The sequence below is a fragment of the Antechinus flavipes genome, chromosome 3, assembly GCF_016432865.1.
Source record: "Antechinus flavipes isolate AdamAnt ecotype Samford, QLD, Australia chromosome 3, AdamAnt_v2, whole genome shotgun sequence".
Classification (NCBI taxonomy): domain Eukaryota; kingdom Metazoa; phylum Chordata; class Mammalia; order Dasyuromorphia; family Dasyuridae; genus Antechinus; species Antechinus flavipes.
This window is the reverse complement of record NC_067400.1, coordinates 451,925,358-451,947,562: the sequence shown is the minus strand read 5'-3', so window position 1 is coordinate 451,947,562 and position 22,205 is coordinate 451,925,358. Positions and strand designations below refer to the sequence as shown.

Genomic DNA, 22,205 nt, shown 5'->3' with positions numbered 1-22,205 from the left:
TAAGTTGCAAATCCCTTTTGTAAAATAATTGTTACAATTTTTTTATCATAAATTGTCTATTTTGTTTAATCATAAAAGTATGAAAAAAATGCTCACAGGTACTTGATTCTTTTTGAGGAGGGGAAGACCACCATCATCCTTTTGAAAGAAGTATTAATATTCCTACTAAACATTTTCCAAGTACAGAGGAAAATTTTGTAATAAAAATGAAAATTGGATTATTAATAGCATTTGTATTTATATTATCAATAAATAATGGTTGAATTTCCAGAGTGTAAGATCTTAAGATCCTATTAAAGACACAGACTTGAGCCTCCCAGCAGCTTATTTTATGCTCCAGTTCTATAAATGTCTTTAAAAATTACTGAGTTGATCTTTTGAGAACTATCATTATATTATTAGATTATCTCCTCAGAGTCAAGAAGTAGTCATTCAGGCTTATACAACTAAGTCCTTCAGTCACTAGAGCTTGATTTTTTTGTTACCTGGCTGCCAAAATCTTAGCAAACTAAACTTAAAACCTACTAAATGCTGGTTCCATTATTTTGGCCAATGGCGCTCCCCATTGTGTGTAGAGCTTGTGTTTAACTGGAATGCAGTGCATGTTGTGGGAGTGAAACACTAGCAGCCATTGACAAAATTGAAACAAGCCATGCTAATACTGCTGAACAGTGATGTTCTTAAAGAGGGCTGTGCTTTCTGTTGCATGCATTACACTGACCCTCTACTTTCTTTCCTTTCCTTTTTTTTCCTGTGCCATGCTTGCTGGGTAGCAAATGGAATCTCTTGCAGTAAGTCAAAAGTTCTTTCATACTCTTTGTCCATTAAACTATGGACCCTGAATGAACCCTGATTTTACTGTTACTGTTGTATCTCTTAGCATGTTGTTCCTTTTTCATTTCTATTTATTTATTCATAATTAGAAACTTGTCATTTATTAGTAGCATTCTGAGTTGTTTTCCTCACAAAAAAGAAAACCTAAATTGCTATGATTTCTGATATAGTACATGGGTCACTTCAATAATAATTTATATGATATATAAACATGTATTATATGTGTGTAATAATATTATTTGAAGTTTGTGTATATCACAAATCCTAATTAGGGTTTTAAATTGAATTAAATTGCAGAGCTGTCTCTACTGAATTGTAAAATTACTATTAGGTCTTTTTTTATAGTCTTTTTTTTTTTTTTACTATCAATAGAATAAGATTTTAAATATGATTTAAAATTCTACTAAGTAGAATAAAATTTTTAAATTCTACTAAATAGAATTCTTTCATTTATAAATCATCTGTCAAAAGGTTTCTATAAAGAAAAGTTTGTTGAAAGATAAGTGGTGTCAACCTCAGATAGAAAGAGGGAGCACCAAACTGTGCATAAAGATCACTGCAGGCTGCATATTGACTTAGAAAACCACATACTAATATTATCTATGTTTCATTGTGTTTTTATTTATTTTCTTAAATATTTCCCAAATCTGGTTCAACAGCACTCAGAGTGTTGTGGGCAGCATGCAGTTTAACATTTCTGTTTTAAACACTGAAAACTTTCCTTTGCACTAAAGCGTGCTATTAGCCTCTTCACAGAGGTCAACTTAATCATATTTTCTTTCTAAATCAGAAAGAATCTAACTTCATTCAATTTAGTTATATATGGATTAATTATAAATTATATCAATCAGTTTTTAAATGGCATTGTCTTGTTTAACAATCAGTAATCACCTCTTCTTCCCCGGCCCCCATTTTAAATCTTGTCAGACTCATTTAGAGAAAAGATATCTTCAGTAGCTTATATGTAACAAAGAGCTAAATTTGAATAACTAGATTTAAAATTCCTCATCCTTTGAGATATTCTTGGATTGGGAGTTTTTAAAATGCCCTATTTTGTTTTTAATTTAATCCTAATTAAGGAAAGAAACATTGGGTGGTTTGGATTCCCACAGCTCATGTCTAGTTGTCATATGTATGTCAGTCTAATTCGATTCAGTAAACAATTATTAAGTGCTTCTGAATGCCAAGCATGAATTCTGGGGGTTAGTTCTCATCGTTTTGAGTAATCTTTCCCATCAACTACCTTATTCATCAGGCCAACACTTGAAGTGTCAATGCCAGGTTTTAGAGAAAATAGTTATTAAAAAAAAAAAAAAAAAAAAGACAGACTGGATGATAATTCCCCCAAGAGTAAAAGAAATTGACTCCTTTCCCTAAAAGATATGTGTGAGCTATTCTGATTTTAATGAAAATAACTTTTAAAGTCCAGAATTATCCATTTTAGTGGAGCTCAGTGGCCAGTTCCTGCAATTACTTCTAAATTTACTTTCCATAAAAAATGTTGTACTCTCCTTATAAAGCATTTATAAAGCATATACTCTTTGATTATCATTATATATATATATTCCCTCTAATAATAACAAACCTAATTTTGATATTTTAAAAACATTTTTATTGATTTGTAAAAATATCTTGTGTGTGATAGTCATAAAAACTTTTTTTCAAATCGTCTCTGTGTGCTCTATCCTTAATAGTAGTTATAAATAATTAAGTAAGGCTCATCTCTGTGGGATTCTGCTTATATAATATAATAAGGTGACCCACTCAGAGCACTTAATGTTTTCCCTTTCAAAATACACTTTTATTAAAAATATTTTTCACTTAAAAAAACAGATTACCATCTCATAAAATTATGCTCATTGTCAATAATGTCTAAAAATTATAACTTAGCAAACAGGATAAATCTCCTTGGTCCTCTTTACTAGACATCCCTCAGGGGACTATGGCTGTTCCACATTACTTATTCTGATTCACAATGTTAAATTTTACATACAATCATTGATTGGATTTTTGTTTTATTTTGAAATTAAATGACTAATCATACTTCATTTAAAAAATTGAAACTTATGAACCCATATATTTCATTTATTATATAAAACTAATTCCAAGAAGGTTATAAAAAAAACCTATTCCTTAATAACTATGTCTTCCCCTATAAATTCTTTCTTTAGCAATTGGAACTGTGTCAGAGATTATATAAACTACACTTCCAGCTGCTGTTGCTTTTTCAGTCCTACTGCAAACTCATTGGCCAGGTGCATGAAGTTAGTTCCATGCCAGAGGTAAGTCATAAGCCCAATCCAATCTTTTCATTCAAGTGATCAGTTCTATTTTGTGTTCCTCCTTTCCGCTACTTCTCCTTCCCCATGACAATCTGAGATTCCATTGATTCACAGGTTATTTACCTTAGATCTACTGTGCTGAAAAAACATCTCATCTTTCTGTTTTTATTTAAAAAGGTAGAGTTCTCATGTACTTTTTGCCTAGTAGGCAATGGGAGAATCATTGACATGTTTTAGAGAGAGATGTTATAAGCAAAGAATGATGGCATAGCGCATTTAAAGAGAGATGATGCTATTATTCTTAATTAATCCTAAGGAAATTTTAATGACTCTCTCCACAATTCATATATGTAAGATATGATGAATTTAATAGGTGAACAAAGAAAATATCATTCTCTTAATGAAATAAAAAAGCAACATTTATGTTTATTCAATTTTTAAAGATTTTTTTTTCCTTTAGGAATAACTAACAGTGAATTTAAGACTGTGATATATTAGCAAGAAAAGAGCTTTAAATAATAAAAAGTGAAATTATTCTAAATTTGGAAATATTATCTTTAGAGGATCTAGCACTGTCAGAGAAATTAAAATTCTTTTAGACTTTTGTGTCTCCTCAGAACCAAAAAAGCAAGATAGAGTGCTTACCTGGCTGATCAGCTCAGCCCTTCACTGATGGGGGAAAATTAGTCTGATGCTTTGTCTAAGGAGAATTTCTATAAAAGGTCTAAAAGTTAGATCATTAGAGAGATGACCTATGACCTTATACTAACCATCCAAAAATTATTGAAAAGAATGTGTATATGTATATATATATATATGAATATTCTTTATAAAAACGAACAGTATTATTTAATTAAAAGAATAAGTTGTACCCTGTATTCTCTTTTCTCTTTAGTCAATCACTCTCTTCAGGACAGTTTATGAAGAATATATATTCTTTGGCTTTTCTCAGTTGACTTACAAATGATTCCAGTGTCAGGGAAAGTGATGTTATTTATTTCTGGGACTGATAGGCCAGACTAAGCTTTATTCTTTTCCCTACCACTTGACCTTTCTGATTATAAAACAGGATTATCTTCATCCAGAATCTAGAAAAAAATACTCCAAATCACTAAAAAGAACAATTCAAGTTTTATTTTAATATGGATTAGACTACTTTGAAGAACAAAAATGCTCATTTCCCAACTTCAAAAAATGAATCTGTAGAGCAGGAAACTTTCAAATTTTAATTTAAAAGAATTTATTTAGTAAAATATCAGCAAAAGTTAAAAAACCTGTAAAAGTATCTTTTGACCATGCTTTTATAGCACATAAGATCAAATTGTTTAAATGGATGAGGAAAATATTACAAAATTTTAAAGATAAAAGATGGCATACCTTGCTAGAACAATGAACTTTCCTTTATAGAAATAGTTGAAATTTTAAATCCTTTTTTTTTTTTTTTTAACAAAATATTTATCTTAGCATGCCTTTTTTTGGTGAAATACTCCCAGAATCAAATTACAAAGAAGTGTTCTTATCATATTTATACTTTTTAATCTCTAAAAAGCAGTAAAAATTCCTTTGATTAGCATCTCTTTGACTGCCAAGGAACTGGGTCTTTCAGGTCTTTCCCTTTTTAAGAGAAAATTTTATGGTCACCTGTGTGACTTCTAAAATGCAATCCCAATTTGAGACTTTCCCTTCATTTTCTAGATAAATAGTAGAAATCTCTCTATTGTGATATGGAAAATACTGGTAAAGAAAAGAAGCATCAACAGTTATCTGGATATGACTCCTGGGGAGTTCATATGAAGAAAGTAATGATAAACAAGTTTGGGGGGGAGAGTGTGTAGTAAATGGGGAGGATATGTCTGTCTATACAGAACACTATAAATCATTGTTACCTCATTTACACTTACACATACTGTGCCATACTTTTTTGTCATGACTCATTTGTCACTTTGGGTTCAGCAAGATTATTTTTTGCTTAACTACATACACAAAACATATAAACACAAAAGTTAATGCCCTGTCTGCACCTACTGTGGTCTCTTTACTTTTTCTTTCACAGCTGTTGAATATGTCCAGAGAACTAAGTGACTTAAAGAAAAACCTGAAGGACGCAACAGCTGCCATTGCTATGGATCCTCTATACATAGAATCCTCCTGGCCTGAGCCTACATTCAGCTCCACAGAAGCAGCCATCCAATCTATGCTAGAATGCCTGAAGAACAATGAACTTGGCAAAGCATTACGGCAAATCAGAGAATGCAGGTAAGTCTTAACCACATGTGGGATCTCTCTTTTGTTGCCATTTGTGAGACATACATGAAGTTATGTGCTATCTAATCCTCACCTAGGTGACCCTGGGGGAACATAGGCATTTCACTTTTTGCTCTGAGGAATTTTATTATCAATCTATCAAAATCAGACCCAATTTGTGAAAGAGAAATCTGAAACTCAAGCAGGTAGCAAAGGAAAGTGCAAAAAGTGCTTTATTTGGAGTCAAGAAGACCAGTATTCAGATTCCACTTCAAACACGTGCCTGTGTTACCCTGAGCAAATTAATTATCCTCTTTGGGGTTCAATTTCTTCATCTGTAAATTGAGGGGGATTATATTCAAGGTCCAGTAAGTTCCCTTTCAGCTCTAAGTCTCTGGTCCTATGCAGAGCAGTGCATTGCCACAGAATCAGTTCTCAAACCCAACCCTGATTTTCTAACTACTAAGTCTTTACACTTAGCTAGAAAAAAAATGAGTAGAAGAGAGAAGAAAAAATAAACAGCTTTTCATACTTTAGAAATCTATATTCATGGTTTTGTGTTGGTCATTGAATAAATTCATTTTTGTTATATGTTTCATATCTAAAATAATGAAATGGTTGAAACCAGGTAATTCAATTACAGAATAGACTAGAAAACAGGGTTTCTTATGCCCTGCCTCTTTTCATCCAAAAAATTTTTTATGTGATACTGGGTATATAGGTATATAAAATAAATATACAAGTCAAACATTTATTGATCATAATTTCATGACTTCCACATTTAGTTACAAGATCCCATATAGGATCAGGAGGATCATGAACTATGGTTTAAGAAGTTGGGGATGGATGACTTTTGACAATTCAGTCAGCTCTGAGATTATATGATTCTTTGTAAATTAATCATTAAGTTTCTTTTCTCCACCTTCAGTATTCTATAGCATTATGTCTTATAAGTAGTAAGGGCTCAGTGCCAATCTCTGTACCCAACTGGGTCAGTGGGAGAATTTTTTGCCTCCAGTTAGTAATAGTCTTTTACTAAAGACATGAGTGAATAAATGTATACTATGAATCGAGCTCTCCTAACTTTGTAAGCAACACTGAAGAAACGTGTATTGTCCATCTCCCATTGCAGGAGTTTATGGCCCAATGACATCTTTGGGAGCAGCTCTGATGATGAGGTCCAGACACTACTGAACATTTACTTCCGACATCAAACTCTGGGACAGACTGGTACTTATGCACTAGTGGGATCCAACCAGAGCCTCACGGAAATCTGCACCAAGCTGATGGAGCTCAACATAGAGATCCGGGACATGATTCGCAGGGCTCAGAGCTACCGAGTCCTCACAACTTTTCTCCCAGACTCCAGTGTTTCAGGCACAAGTCTCTGACAGGAGTCTTCCGTCCTCCGTTGGTTCCAAGCTGGGAGTGCTGCCGTGCTGGAGTGATGTCTTCCAGTGTCTTTTCAGTCTTCAGAAGACTTGGCCAGGCTGTCCTCCCTCTTGTTACCTGTAGGACTTTTTCTACAAAGAGGTGGGCGGAACTTCCAACGTGTAGCAATACTGTCAGGACAGAGGTAGCCTAGAACACACCGGACATTCTCAAGTCTCCGTGCTGTGTTGCACAAAAAAAGTTAGCATTTCACTGAGCAACCACAACTCACTACTGAAGAGGCGACTTCCATTGCATACCAAAGCCGACAACACTGAACAATACCTTCCTTTCTAGAAACTGGTTTTAGATTGGCAAAAGTGCAATGTTCCCTTTACTAATTTTTTTCTTTTTATATCCTAAAACTTGTATATTATTTCCCTGTATTTTTCTTCTTTTTTCTTTTCTGGGGGGAGGGGTGAAAAGGGGCAGGCAGAATGAAGCTGGCCAATAGAAACTGAGACAGTTGGTCAAAAGCTGAGCGCCTGTATATATGAAAACAAACTGTAAATGGACTACAATTTAACATACACTGTAATTTGAATACGATTACTGTATCTAAAATGAGCTGCTATGAAGTACATTTCTTAATGTTGCTAGGCTACTGTCTCTGAAGGTACTGGATTGCTTTGCAGAGGTCTGTTATTAGGACCCAAGTATCAGAAATGGTATAGGTAGAATTTTTTTTTAAGGATCTTGGCTGCTTTTTCCTAGAGGGTTGCTTTTATGAACATATTTATACTACAAAAAAAAAAAAAGATGGTTGTTAATTTGAATTAACTTTGACATTTTGTAGAACAAAGTTAATACATCCACATTAACTGTCTAAATCCTCTAATCTGTCATGCATGCATATTTTAATTTAATGTCCACTTGGATAACAGAAAATAGAACTATCAAGGTGAAGTACAAGTCCTCACTTTGTTTTGTAGATGATATTTTATTTGTTTTATATATATATGTATATATATGTATATGCATATACATATATATACATACATACACACACACACACACACACACACACACACACCCATTCTTATAAATTTCCCCCCTCACACTTAATGCTGTCAAGTGTTAAAATGTGGGTGTGTAAACCTGTTGCACATCAGAAACACTTCTATTCAGATGTGATCTATGTAACTTATTCACTCTGTAAATACACTTGCAGGTTTTGTGAAGTAACTTGGGTTGATATTTTTATTCAATGCGTCCATTAAGTAAAAGATAAAGTCATATGATGACAATTCATTTTACTGCTAATTCATGAAGATATTTGACTTTGACCTAAATTTATCTTCCTACCTAAGGAAGAAGTGATCTAGCTTGTTTCAGGAGCAAAATCAAATATTGTATCCTTCACTATGAAAAGCAGAATTCACTAAGAAAAGCAGAATTGTCACAGTAAATTTGAAATTATCTCAATTTAGCAATAAACCTTAGAAACTCATTAGGCTACAAACCAAGAATGAGGAAAAGTTTCTAGAACAGGAGTCGGCAAACTACTGCCCAAAATGCAGCCTGCACCTGGTTTTTTTTTTTTGTTGTTGTTGTTGTTGGGTTTTTTTGGTATGAACCCCAGTTAAGAATGACTTTTACATTCTTTAAAACAAAGTTTTATTTTATTTTAAAAATGTAACACTCCCTCACCCCCTTAGCTTGGCAGGCTCACAGGCAGCAAGCCAGACTTGGCCCTCAGTTATAGTTTGCCAATCTCTATTCCAAAATAAATAGCAAAGAAAGAAGTCATATTTCAATTTTCTAATTCTAGTAATTATAGATTATCTACCTTTAGTAGGGGAGGAAAGAAAAGAACAAGATGTAAATGGCATGGCTTCTTAAACTTTTCCCACTCATAACCCCTTTTTACCCAAGAAATTTTTACATGACCCCAGGTATATAGATATATAAAATATGAATACAAATCAAACATTTACTAATAATAAATCATAACTTCATAACCCTCATATGCAGTTATGAGATTCCATATGGGATCACAAACCACAGTTTAAGAAGCTGGGCCAATAGAAAGAAGGTCAGCAGTGATTTCTGTTTTTCTCTAGTATATAGGATATGATTCTCTTGATACCTGGCCTCCTTAATTATGTTTACTCATGACAGTGTTAAAGTTCCACTATCAAGTGAATGCCTCTCATGCCTCGTTTTTGGCATGGAGGATTCTGCCCTGTATACTTAATGATTATGCCAACAGAGTCAAAGTTTTTTGTTTTGGGGTTTTTTTTGGGGGGGAACGGGGTTGCTGAGGCAATTGGGATTAAGTGATTTGCCCAGGGTCACACAGCTAGGAAGTGTTAAGTGTCAGGTCACATTTGAACTCTGGTCTTCCTGACTTAAAAGCTGGTGCTCCATACATACGTTACACCACCTAGCTGCCCCACATCTAAAGTTTTAAAAGATTCCACCATGCTGGAAAGACTTTGAAGATAGACCTGGAAATAGAATGCAATCTGGTCTTAATTAGAAAACAGTTCTTCTCAAGATATTGGCTCCTGCATGATCATTTGAAGTGGGGGAACACATAAGCAGCTCATGAAAACTATCTCATCTCCTAAAGCACAGAGAGGCTGCAACAAAACCATGGATCTTTAAAGTATTAATTAATAAGTAATATTAAAATTAATTTGGGTTCCTTGTGCACATACAAGAGAAGTAGTGTCAAGGATGGGAATATGTTGAATGATCAAGAAACCTGCACCAGGAGAGAAAATAAAAGTTGTAGATAATTTTAATAATTCTTGAAATAAATAGGAATTAATTTTTAATTATATGATGCCAAAGATCACAGATGGCAACATATTTATTGTGTGACTGACATCTGAAGGCAAATTTGCCATGGGTTTATATTGATTGATAAAATCTTAGGCTTCCTAAAAGTCACAAAATATAATTGCTTGCAGATTCCATTTTTTATTTTCTCCCCATAATAGAAAAGACTGACCAAGTATTGACTTTTTTTTTTTTTTTTTGCTATATTCTCTTACAGACAAGAATCACAACTTGTAGTTTAAACTTAACTGTGGAAAACAGGAAAAAAAAAAAAAAGACATCTCCACTTATATGACAGATAAAAATTGACAAGATTTCAGCTACCTCAAATTGAAATGCAAAAATTCTAGTGTTCCTTAAAGTAAGAGACAGAAAAAGCATACAAACTTACAATTCAGGGCAGTTGGAGGAGTTTGGAATTTCTAGACTGACAATACCCTGAGGGCTTATCCTAGATAACACAATGATAGCATAAAAGACCCTACAGATCCTTCCCAATCCCAAACTATACACAAACATCCACACACTTGAAAGTCTGCTATGTGCTTAGCAGTGTGCTAAGTAGTTTAAGAGGAACAAAATAACTGATACTATCCTAAAAAGAGAGCGCTCTAGGAATGATCAGCCTAGGAGCCAAAAGAGCTGGGTTGTGTTTCTGATAAGATAATCTCTCAGGTCTCTTCCAGTTTTGAGATCACATATAGCAAACATATACCCTCTCCCACCTCACCACAGCCTATATAAATAAAATCTCCCAGAAATGCGGAATGGAAGTTGACTAACCTCCCTTTTCTTAATGGGAAAATCCCTTGAGAACCTCTGACACATTCATCTCTGAATCTAGACTGATTATTTTAACCTGGTTATTTTAAGGTCTGATGCATAGAATATAAAGGCATTCATACTAGGGCAGGAATATATGGATTTCCTTAAGTGGATCCTGAGCTTGAAATATCAAAGATCTGGCAAATTGATAAATTGGCATTCTGGTTTATAAATTAATCTATCAGGAATTTGAACAGCAAGAATCAGGATCCCCAGAATAGGGAGAGATCAGATAATAATACTAACTTCCTGAACCTTCAGAGCTATGAAGTATTTCCAAAACATCTTTTAGCTATAGTAGTGGTAAAGAAAAAAAAATACCCCTTCTTCTCATGAGAAGAAACTTCTATTATTTTAAAACTATTCCCCAGAGGCATCTTAATGAATAGATCTTATGTACTAAGTATGAACAGAAAGGGAAATAGGATGATTGGACATCTCCAGGACACATCACTTGACATATAAATAGAAATTTTCCTCTAGTAGAAAATATTCTTTTCTACCTCAAAAATTAAGTCTAACTACTAAATTATTTCTGCAATAACTTCCAAAATCAAGATTGCATGTCATCCTTATGTGTGGGTCAGAAACCATTAATAAAACAACTGGATAGATCTCTAGAAGCAAAGCAAATTTATTTACGTTCTCGAGAACAGGAGTCCAACACTTGGTGCACACAATTGAAGGGAGGAGGCACCGTAGGAGGTAGGGTCAGCGCTTTTATCCCTGATGCAAATTCCCCCTCCCACCACTGACCCTCGTCCTTATTGACTGAGGAGCTTACATTCTAAACGCGGGAACTATCCAAGAAATTGAACTTGACCAACAAGTACATAGTTGCCCATATTTGGCTGAAATAGGGAGGATAACAAGAAGGGGACTTAAGTATGCCCTTAGGGGGCTAACAGGGAGGGGATAGCAGGAAGACTTTAAGTATGTCCTTAAGATAGCAGGGAGGAGACACTTTGCAGGGAGGAGACACTAAGTATGCCCTTGACCTTAAAGTCCTTCAGGCCTACTCAAACTTTGAAATAGATGAAGACTTACTCGATTTTCACAACTGTCTTGAAAGATCTCATTTTATCTCATTCACTTACTCTACAATCTAGAAGAGTAGCTAAGATAATGACAGCAGTAACACAGGAATAAAATGCTAAATTGTATATTATACTATAAATGCTATAGGAGTGCCTTGGGGAAAAAAATTCAGTGAGGGCTGATGTAGTCAGGTGTCATTTTGGGTTTTGAAAAAAATGGATTGCAATGGATGAGATATGCCCAGAAGCAACAGAGGTAATAATGAACATGACATCAAAGGAGTATTCAAAAATATATCTGGTTGTGAGTTGGGGAAAGAAAATGAGAGAATAGTCAGCCAGTGAACATTATGACTACTCTGTGCCAAGCACTGTGTTAAGTGCTAGGATACAAACATGAAAAAGAAGGATCTTCCTGCACTCAAGCTTACAGTCTAAAGAGAAAAAGACAACCCCCAAAGAAAGTGAGAGGAGAAGAGAGAGATACTGGCATAGGGATGATGGATACATACAAGAAATGCAGTCTGTTGGAAATAAGATGTACTAAGAAATCACTAAAGTTCCTTTCCAAACAGTAAGTATCAAAAAAAAAAAAAAAAAAAAAAACAAGCAGGCAGGCAGAAATTTTTAAAAAGGCATTTATTTGTTCAACATGCACTGTGTGCCAGGCACTGTTAAGATATATGTACATGTATTTGTACATATTTCAGTAATTTCACAAGTTGGGGAGCTATTGTTATCATCCCCATTTTGCAGTTGAGGAAATTGAGGCAAATAGATTAAGGGACTTGCCCAGGGTCACAAAACTAATAAGTGAGATAGTATTTGAATTCAGATCTTCCCAACTCCAGCCCCAAAGCTGTGTCCATTATGCTATCTAGCTGACTTTAAAACCCAAAATCTTGGGGCAGCTAGGTGGTACAGTGGGTAGAGCACCAGTCATGAATTCAGGAGAGCCTGAGTTCAAATCTGGCCTCAGACAATGAACACTTCCTGGCTGCATGACCCTGACCAAGTCACTTAACCCCAATTGCCTCAGCAAAAAAATAAAATAAAACCCAAGATCTTGGCCTCTAGAAGGTAGGTTTCTTTATGCTCAGCCATGATGTTTCCAATCGAGTTCAAGGCTTAGAATGATAGATTTGGGAAATCATCAGTATAGATGTGATCTTTAAAGGCATTAGTTTAACTAATAAAAACAGGAAAAACCAGAGGCCCAAGAAGAGTTTAGAGGAATACCGAGAATAGAAGAAATGTATGTCCTTATTACAACTAACAAACAGGTAAGGTCTAAGTCCGTAAAAACAAAGAAAGAAAAAACTCTTCTGTCTGCTAGGAACAGGTGGTGTATTTTGTGGGGCATTAAGGCTTTTATTGTTTCTCTTTTGTTTACTTTCTTACTTCCAGCAAGGTAAGGCAAAGAAGCTCAGGAATTAATCTACTAAAATGGTTATTTTGTTCCTTATGTTTCAGAGTTCCTTCAATAGGAAGCTTATCTTGGCAGATTTGATCAGAGATAATATAATTGAGTGGTAGAGAAGAAAAAGAGAAAAATGAAGATTTCTATTTTTTCTCCCACTTAGATAATTTTTAGGATAAATTATTAACAGGATTTGTGTTCAACTACTTCCTCCCTACCCAAAGTTATAAAACTTGTTAAAGCTTCTTCTTGTGGAAAGATCAACCCAAAATCCACTTACTGGGAAGCCTAATTAGGACTCAATCTGAAATGTTAAACATCTGGTATTAATTATCCAAGTCCATCTTAATGTCCTGCCAACTGTCATGCCAATATCAGTCTCACAGCTAAAGAAAAAATAGAGCATCAAGAGATTAGAGCACAAGGTGGATCAATACCATCACCAAGAGGGCCTCATCTATCAACAGCCATTGCCACTCATGAGCCACCATCATCCTCTCATTAGTTTCACCTATTTCTCAAGGAAGTGGCAAATTACTTTATTAAAAGGCTAATTAATGTTGTCATGTTATGTCTATCATACGCTAAGGCCTATAGATAAGAAACTTTTGATTTGGAATTCAAAAGCTTCAAAAGGCTAAACAGTAGCTTAATATTTAGCCATACTAACTGATACTATTTTGCGAAAGCAGAGGCCAATATTATTCTATAAAATAGCTGATACATCTCAAGAATCGAAGGATGGGATATTCACTTCTATAAAAGCAGGCTACCACTTAGAAGTAGCCCTGGACACAAGTTTAGAGCTAGCTTATCTGCATTTTTAGCCAAGCAGATGAGCCAAATCCATACTCTAAAAGGAGTAAATATAATATCCCATTTGCAGAAACCAGAATGGTACATGTACATTAAATGAAAAGTAACTTGCATGTTCATTTTTCTATTTTGGCCTGTTTGTGTGTAGAAGAGCTTCTATTCGATATCCGTTTTAACTGACTACAGGAAGGTTTGGTGGACAAAACATGTGTTTTATGTTTTATGTTTGTGTCAAATGTAACTATAGCTGGAGATCCAATATCCATTTTTCTATCAAGTATTTCTCTACTTGTTCTTGACACAATTCAGTCTTCCGCTATCAGGAAGCGCATACTCCCATAGTATACCAAATTACTAGGACATTTGCTTCCTCTCTTAGTGGGGTACAAAGACTGTAGACTATGTATAATCTGTCCCCACACAACCAATTGTAGCTCTCAACATTATCATAAATATAAAATATTGTCCATAGCCCTCTACTTCACTATGTCCCATAATCACCACACTGAACATGCCTTTGCCATGAATTTTACATGAGTTAGTTTTATTTTATTCTATTTATACTATTCAGTTTTCATTCTACAAATTTTACAAAAAAAATACAAAAGCCTAATCCATTTTCCATGCCAGGTCAAAGCCAAATGACAAAAGAATAGACAAAATGCAACAAAAGGAGCCCCAGGACCCTATCATCAGCCTCACTGGTCTTCAGACAATATACTTAAAGCTGTAAATGTTATCACAGGAGAGTCTCTTGTCTTTGCAGCGACCACAGAGTTCCTGGCGATGAGGCCTCTTTAGGTCAATATGTCTTTTCTTCTGCGGACAGGAGCAGCGAGACTTTGAACACGTCTTTAAAGGGAAAAAAAAGAATATTTCCTTCAGTTTAGGGAGGAAAAACAACCAAAATGAATCTAAAGCACCATCAATGGATCATGTCCCATATTTACTCTTCATCTTGCTTTTATTTCCTCAAGGAGTTATAAGTCAAACTGAGTTACAACTTAAGTTTATTTAAATCCCATACTTTTTGTGGGAAAGAAATACTATGGAAGATGGTATTAAGAAGAAGTCGACTTTGATGAGAAGAAATTAGGTATATAAAACAGGTATAAAAATCAAACATTTATTGGCAATAAATAATTTCATCACCCCCACATATTTAGTTATGTGATCCCCATATAGGGTTATGACACCACAATTCAAGAAATTTTGCTATAGAATGAGACTTAAATTGACAGATTTTATCAAGAAGTACTGAAACATTAGATCAAGTTACCCCAAAAATTGTTAAATCATTTTCTCTAATGAAGATTATTTTGTAATTGTTTAAAATACCTTCTGGAATGATTTGATTAGATTATTATGTACATTGGAAAGGAGAAGTTTATGATTATATCCTAACTTCTATTGATTATTGTAAACAAAATTCTGGCTTACCTGGCACTGGATCCCTTCCACTCGATAAGGGTTAAAGCTCTTTTGACATTTGCGACAAAGTTGTTTGAAATAAACCTAAGGAGAGATTTGGCATTTATAAAAGTTTACATATCTCAGTTCCCCTATTCTTAATCCAGGTAAAATTGACCCTATTCTTATCTACAAAGGGCAAAATAAATGCAAATCTTTATTCACTGTATTGATACAGAACTAGATCTCAAGGTCAGATTTAGATCACTAGTGGTCTGCTCAAGCTTCAGACTAATTATACTGCTTTGTTCCCTTTTCCTTCTTCCAGGAAAGCAAGCTTTTGGATGTAATACCATTACGACGAGGCACTTCATACTCATTGCTCCATCTGGTGGCTTACCATGAAAATTTCTTGATTCCCTAAGAAAGTGGTTCAAGCCATAAGTACACCAAAAAATGTCCATCTGACCTAACAGAGTATCTAGAGCTTAAAAGAGTACCCAGAGGACATCTAGACCAACCCTTTCATTTTATAGATGAGGACACTAAGACTAAGTGAAATTTTGTGATTTCCCCACGTCACAGGGAGTAAGTTTCAGAGGCAGGATTTAAATCCAGATTTTCCACCACCAGAAAGCTTGCTCTTTCTATTGAGCCAGAGGCAGAAAAGCAAAATATCAAGAATGATTAATGACATTCAGCATGAGACTACCTATTGGCACAGATGTGCTGTGTGTTGGTTGCATATATCCACATATATGTATCTTTATAGGTATCTGTGCATGTGTACACATACATGCACATATATATACTTTTCACTTTATATATTACAAGTATGTGTGGATTGTGTGCCTCTACATATTTGTGTAACTAATGACCAAGAAGAGGAAAAAATAAACAACAAATTCATAAACTGTGGTCCTATTTACATTTTGTGTTAAGACTTTTTAAAGTTGGGTTTTCTGGTTTGTTTGTTTTTTTTGTAGTGATCAGAAAAACACAAACTGATCTTGGTTCCCAAGTGTAAATTTTTTTTTTTGAAAAAACAAAAAAGGATAAAAGTCATTGTAATCAACATTTACATGATAAAGGTAGATAATTGTGCAAATACCTCCAATTAGAGGGAAAACTGCCAGGTCTGAAACCAACTATTCTACTTTTGGACAATTCTAATTCTCAAGAAGTTTTTCCTGATAAAGCTTCATTTCACCTCTTTTTAACTTCTACTCATTGCCCAAATAGAACAAGTATAATAATCTTTTTCACATGACAGGCCAAAGATAATATATTTCCCCAGGGTCATTTCTAGGCTGGGGTCCTTCATTCCTTCTGTGGATCACATAGAACAGACTTGAAGCCCTTCAGCATCCTGGTTGTCTGAAATTCCATGCTCTCTAGCTTATTACATTCCTTCCTAAAATGTGGTGTTCAAATTGAACACAGTATTCCAGAAGCAATCTGACCATGGTAGACTATAGAAAGTTGTTTTTTGTATTCTAGAACCAGGAGTTTCATTAGTAAAGAGGGCCAATGGGCCAAAAAATATTTTCGCCTTAAGAGCTAGAAGAAAAATCCTAAAATGTGGTGTTCAAATTGAACACAGTATTCCAGAAGCAATCTGACCATGGTAAACTATAGAAAGTTGTTTTCTGTATTCTAGAACCAGGAGTTTCATTAGTAAAGAGGGCCAATGGGCCAAAAAATATTTTCGCCTTAAGAGCTAGAAGAAAAATATTTCTTCTAGTTATTCTTTTCACTTACCTTATTAGTCCCAGAAATACACCAGACATAAGCACTCTCCCACCTGGTCTTACAGTCTTTACAATGAAAGTAACCATATTTCTGTTCCAAAAACTGCAATAAGGAAAGAAGAAGAAAAGCTCATGACTGTCCTCAAGATACTATTCCCTTGACTGTTTTTAGAATCTTATAAAATTTAAGAGATGAACCAAAGAGAACAAAATTTGCTTAATCTTTTGTCATTAGGCTCCACTACTCCTAAATGATGGGATTCTCTGGGTTTTGGAAAGATGCCCCAGGTTTTTTTAAGAACTCTAAACACCAATTCCAAGTCACTCTATCTCTTGGGCCTAAGTTTCCTTATTTGTAACTGAGTGAGATTGAGCTAAACAATAACTAAAGATGCCTCTTTAATTCTGCCATTCCATATTTCTATAAGCATTATACATTATCCTTAAATAGCAAAGAATTTCAGAACCACACAAGACCTTGGAGGTCATCTGATGTAACCCAAAACAGAAAAATTATCCCTTCTACAAAATCCTTTAACAATCATCCAGCCTCTGCTTGAAGAGCTCCAGTGACTGAGGAGTTCAGTATTTTGTCAAGACAGCCCACCATTCAAGTTTGGGACAGTTGCAATTGTTAGCAGTTTATCTTTATTAGAGAACAAAAATCTGTTGTTGCAATTTCCATCCCTTGTATCCAGGTGTCTTCTGTGATCAAGAGGAAAAAAGTCTCATACCTCTGTCATATGACAACCCTTCATATATTGAAGGCTAGTTCCAATTCTCACTCCCAATATTCTCTGCTGTGGGCCCAGTAAACATTCATTTCTTCCAGCCATTTAAATTCCTCATCATTCTCATTCTACTAATCCTTTTGTAGATAAGCTTTGCCTTATAAGTATCTCTCCTAAAATGAGCTAGTCATACTAGGATATAATAGGAAATCTAGATATAATCTGCCAAGACAGCAAACAATGAGACTGTCACTACTATTTGTTTTGGACACTAAATTTCTCCTTTAAAATCCTAATCCAGTACCTTATCTAGCTAGAACTGGTTATTAATTTTTAATAGATTTAATATTATTAATAATATAATTATTTACTGTAATTATCATTATAAATATAAAATAACATGTCATAAATATATTTTCATTAAATATTTCCCAATTACATTTAAACATTTTTTAATATTCATTTTTTTTAAACTGTGAATTACAAATCTCCCCTCTCCCTTTTCATCACTTAAGCAATGAGAAAGCAAGCAATGTGATGGGTATTATACATGTGAAATAATGCAAAATAAATTTCATATTAGCCATGTTGCAAAAGAAAACACAAAAGCAAGACAGTTTTTTTAAAATTATGCTTCAAACTACCCTGAGAGTTAATCAGTTTTCTCTTTACTTTCTTTTTTAAAATTATGCTTCAAACTACCCTGAGAGTTAATCAGTTTTCTCTTTACTTTCTCTTTACACATGGGATAATGTGTAATGCTTATAGAAATATAGGATGCCAAACTGAGGAGTACCTTTAGATGTCATTTAGTTCATGGATAGTATTTTTCATCATGGGTACTCTGGAATTTCCTTAGTTCATTATCTTGATTAGAGTAGCTAAGTCTTTCACAGCTGATCACCCTTATAATATTTCTGTTACTATGTATAATGTTCTCTTAGTTCTTCTTACCTCACTTTGTTTCTATTCATAAAAGACTTACCAGGTTTTTTTTTTTTGAAGTCCTCCTGCTCATTACTTCTTACAGTAATACAATTGTATTTCATCACTGATTGTTAAATTTTTGATGTGAGGATTGACACCTCAGAAATTGGCAAATAATAGTTATTTGCAAAATCAGTAACATCACTAGGCTTCTGAACTATATAATCATCAATTGTACACATGTTTGGGGTCCAAATATTCAAACTATTCAGAAAAACATGGTGGGTCAATACTACTATTAACAAGGTTCAAAAATTAGCTTGTCCTTTGTGCTCTTGTTGCCATATTTAAAAGCCAAGAATAGTCACACTATTACTTTTACAGTGTGGACATAGGACTCAAGATGCATAGGAAAAAAGAAGCCAGAGATTCCTGAAAATTTAATATCTTATCTAGCACATTTCCTAAACAACCACCAAGGGCTTTTCCAGAAGAGTAAACTAAGCCCCTTACCCTGTCACTCAGCTAATGGGGGCTGGAATCAGGCCAAATGCAAACTTAATTTTTTTATCTCTAGGTTCCAAACTAGAGGTTTCCTTATTATGACAGGGCCCTCTGCACATAAGCATGTAAAGCCAAAGGCTAATCTGAACTTGAAACTAGTCTTATAGGACCACAGAACAGATTCAGAAATTAAAGAGACCTTGAACTCATGTAACACACACACACACACACACACACACACACACACACACACACACACACACACATATATATTCTTTGCAGGTAAGAAAACAGAGGCCCAAAGAGTTGAGATGATTTGCTGTCACCCTTCTGAAGAGAAGATCATACTGTCATATAAAAATGCTTATTACCTTCTCTTTTCTTCCCTCAAATAAAAGAAAGCTGGTTGCTCAGTTTTTCACAGACCTTTGAAAATTGCACAGGGACAGACCCATGCTGGTGGCCAAGAAAAATTAGGAGAGGAGTTAGCCTTTAAAGATGGGACTCACCTGGAAAGTGGGCTTCCTGGGAAGAGTAATTCCCTCCTTCTGAAGTTCATCCTCCCCATCTTGGGTTTCCTGCCCTGGGGCATCAGTCTCTTCATCTCCCTGCCCCTGGGGCTTCTCTTCCAGCTGGGGTGGCTGTTCCTCAGCCTCCTTGGTCCCTTCTGCCTCTGGAGAAAAGGGCTGAGGTCCGGACTCCACCGGCTCTGAGGACTTCCCTTTCCCCTGGCCTTCTTGCTTGTTGAGGCGAAGCAGGAACCCTCGACCCAGCACGGGAGAATAGAAACCTCTTGTGGAGAGGCCGGAGGGGCTGACGCCTTCGCAGGGGGAGCCGCTGTGCAGGGTCCGAGGCCCCAGGGAGCATTGAATGAACTTATCCGCCCGCGGGCTGACCTGCACCCCCACATCTTTGGTGTTTGCTTTGCACAGCCGCAGGCTCATGTTGGGGTTCACCTGAGACAGGATGGCCTTGAGCTGTGCCCGCTTGTAACTGTCCAAGTAGTCACCGGGGTTGGCGGGCACTTGCCCAGGGCCCACCAAGAAAGTGGAAGGCCCAGGGTGTTTCTGCTTGGGGAGAGCGGGCCTGCCCACGGCCAGGGGGTTTCCATAGCCCTGATATAAGGGGAAACAAACGAATCTCTCCATGGCCCCCCTTCCCTCCCCGGGCAGCACATCCAAATTCTAGGCCTACTTTTCTTGCTTTGTTTTCAGTGCTTCTACACTTCCTAGCACATCCAAAACTTCCTCCTTCCAATCACATCCCCTCGATCGACTACCAGCTTCTCCATTTATCTCAAGTTTGTGTAGGAGCTGCTGCCTATTATCTCTGATTGAAATAAGAAACTAGGAAATACCCACTATGCTAATTGCCACCTGGTTCTCCATTACTCAAAAGCATTCATCCTGCCCCCTTCCAGACTAACCCAAATTTTACTTCCATCACCTTCTTACCCCACCCATTTCAATGCTTTCCTCTAGGGCCAACCATAGTTATATCTCTTGCTTTACACCATTTAACCTAAGGATCAAGGTAATTGTGTCACTGTGTAATTTGCCTTTATATTTTAGCTATTCCAATACTCATCTTTTTGTTGGCACAATTTTTTTTCCATGTGATATAACAGCTATATCAAAACTGAAACTTGACGCATAATCCACACTAGTACATACAAGTACATAGATGTAGTTGATAATAATAACTAATTCATCAAATATTAACTAAATATTCGTTCTTGTTTAGCAATTCGTTAGAAGGGGAGGGTGATAAATATAAGGAAATCATATGAGGTGGAAAGGTAGAAAAGAGGGATTCATCATAAGAAAAACAAATTTTAAAGCAGCAGATGGACCAAGAAAAGGAAAGGAAAGGAAGAAATAAAGAAAGAGAGAGAAGAGAGAAAGAAAGATAAGAGAGAGAGAGAAGAACTTATGATTGGGACTGGGTAAGGGAAAGAAAAAAAAGAACAGAAGAATATTACATCAAGCATAGATTGATAGTGATAAGCACACTCCATTCTTACCACTTTTTTCTTTATAAAGAAGAGGTTAGAAATAAAAAGAAGAAGACTTATAGGAGAATAGGATGAAGGGAAATACACAACTAATAATCATAAGTGTGAATGTTATTTGGATGAACTCACCATAAAACAGAAGAGGATAAGAAAATGACTTAGGAAGAAGAATATATCAATATGCTGTTCTTAAGAAATTCACTTGAAAGAGATAGATTCAGTTATAATAAAGGACTAAAGCAAAATCTATCATATGTCAATTGAAGTTTTAAAAAAGGCTCGGGCAGCTAGATGATGCAGTGGATGATGCACCAGCCCTGAAGTCAGGAAGGACCTAAGTTCAAATCTGGCCTCAGACACTTAACACTTTCTAGCTGTGTGACGCTGAGCAAAATCACTTAACTCCAATTGCCTCGGGGGAAAAAAAAAAGCAGGAGGGGGCAGCTGAGTGGAACAGAGGATAGACAGAACACCAACCTTGGAATTAGGAGAACCAGAGTTCAAATTTGGACTCAGACACTTTTTTTTTTAATAACTTTTTATTGATAGAACGCATGCCAGGGTAATTTTTTACAGCATTATCCCTTGCATTCACTTCTGTTCCGATTTTTCCCCTCCCTCCCTCCACCCCTTCCCCCAGATGGCAAGCAGTCCTTTACATGTTGAATGGGTTGCAGTATATCCTAGATACAATATATGTGTGCAGAACCGAACAGTTTTCTTGTTGCACAGGGAGAATTGAATTCAGAAGGTATAAATAACCCGGGAAGAAAAACAAAAATGCAAGCAGTTTATATTCATTTCCCAGTGTTCTTTCTCTGGGTGTAGCTGCTTCTGTCCATCTTTGATCAATGAAGGCTCTCTTTATCGAAGAGATCCACTTCCATCAGAATACATCCTCAAACAGTATGGTTGTTGAGGTATATAATGATCTCCGACTCACTTTGTGATCCTGGGCAAGTTGCGCAATCTGGATTGCTTTGCTAAAATTAGAAGAAAAGGAGAGATTGTAGAAAAAGCTTTGTAACAACCTTTTTTTTCTGATAAGATTACATTCTGAATATATATATATATATATATGTATGTATATATATATTATACCTATATATATATATATATATATATGTATGTATATATATATTATACCTATATATAAAGGGAACTTAAATGTATAAGAATAAAGAGTCATTCC

General features: G+C 35.4%; 2 protein-coding genes across 8 annotated transcripts in view; one reads left to right on the top strand and one right to left on the bottom strand.

Annotated features, from left to right (window-relative positions):
- FRY (FRY microtubule binding protein) overlaps positions 1–7,976 on the top strand; it is a 514,411-nt gene extending 506,435 nt beyond the window's left edge. For 5 of the 7 annotated variants that reach the window (XM_051986496.1, XM_051986491.1, XM_051986495.1 and 2 more), the window contains 4 exons: positions 774–791; positions 3,006–3,116; positions 5,170–5,372; positions 6,493–7,976. In XM_051986496.1, the coding sequence (XP_051842456.1) occupies positions 774–791; positions 3,006–3,116; positions 5,170–5,372; positions 6,493–6,751 (591 nt within the window). In that variant the 3' untranslated portion in view covers positions 6,752–7,976. The remainder of the gene's footprint in view (positions 1–773; positions 792–3,005; positions 3,117–5,169; positions 5,373–6,492) is intronic. The other 2 variants (XM_051986492.1, XM_051986494.1) reach the window with 1 other exon arrangement.
- Positions 7,977–14,199: 6,223 nt separating this feature from the next.
- On the bottom strand, positions 14,200–20,272 carry ZAR1L (zygote arrest 1 like). Its single transcript, XM_051986497.1, has 4 exons — positions 19,509–20,272; positions 16,848–16,940; positions 15,117–15,191; positions 14,200–14,528 (listed from the first exon to the last, which is right to left on the bottom strand). The coding sequence occupies exons 1-4, from the start codon at positions 20,145–20,147 to the stop codon at positions 14,385–14,387; spliced, it is 951 nt and encodes a 316-aa protein (XP_051842457.1). The 5' UTR covers positions 20,148–20,272; the 3' UTR covers positions 14,200–14,384.
- Between the last annotated feature and the right edge of the window lie 1,933 nt (positions 20,273–22,205).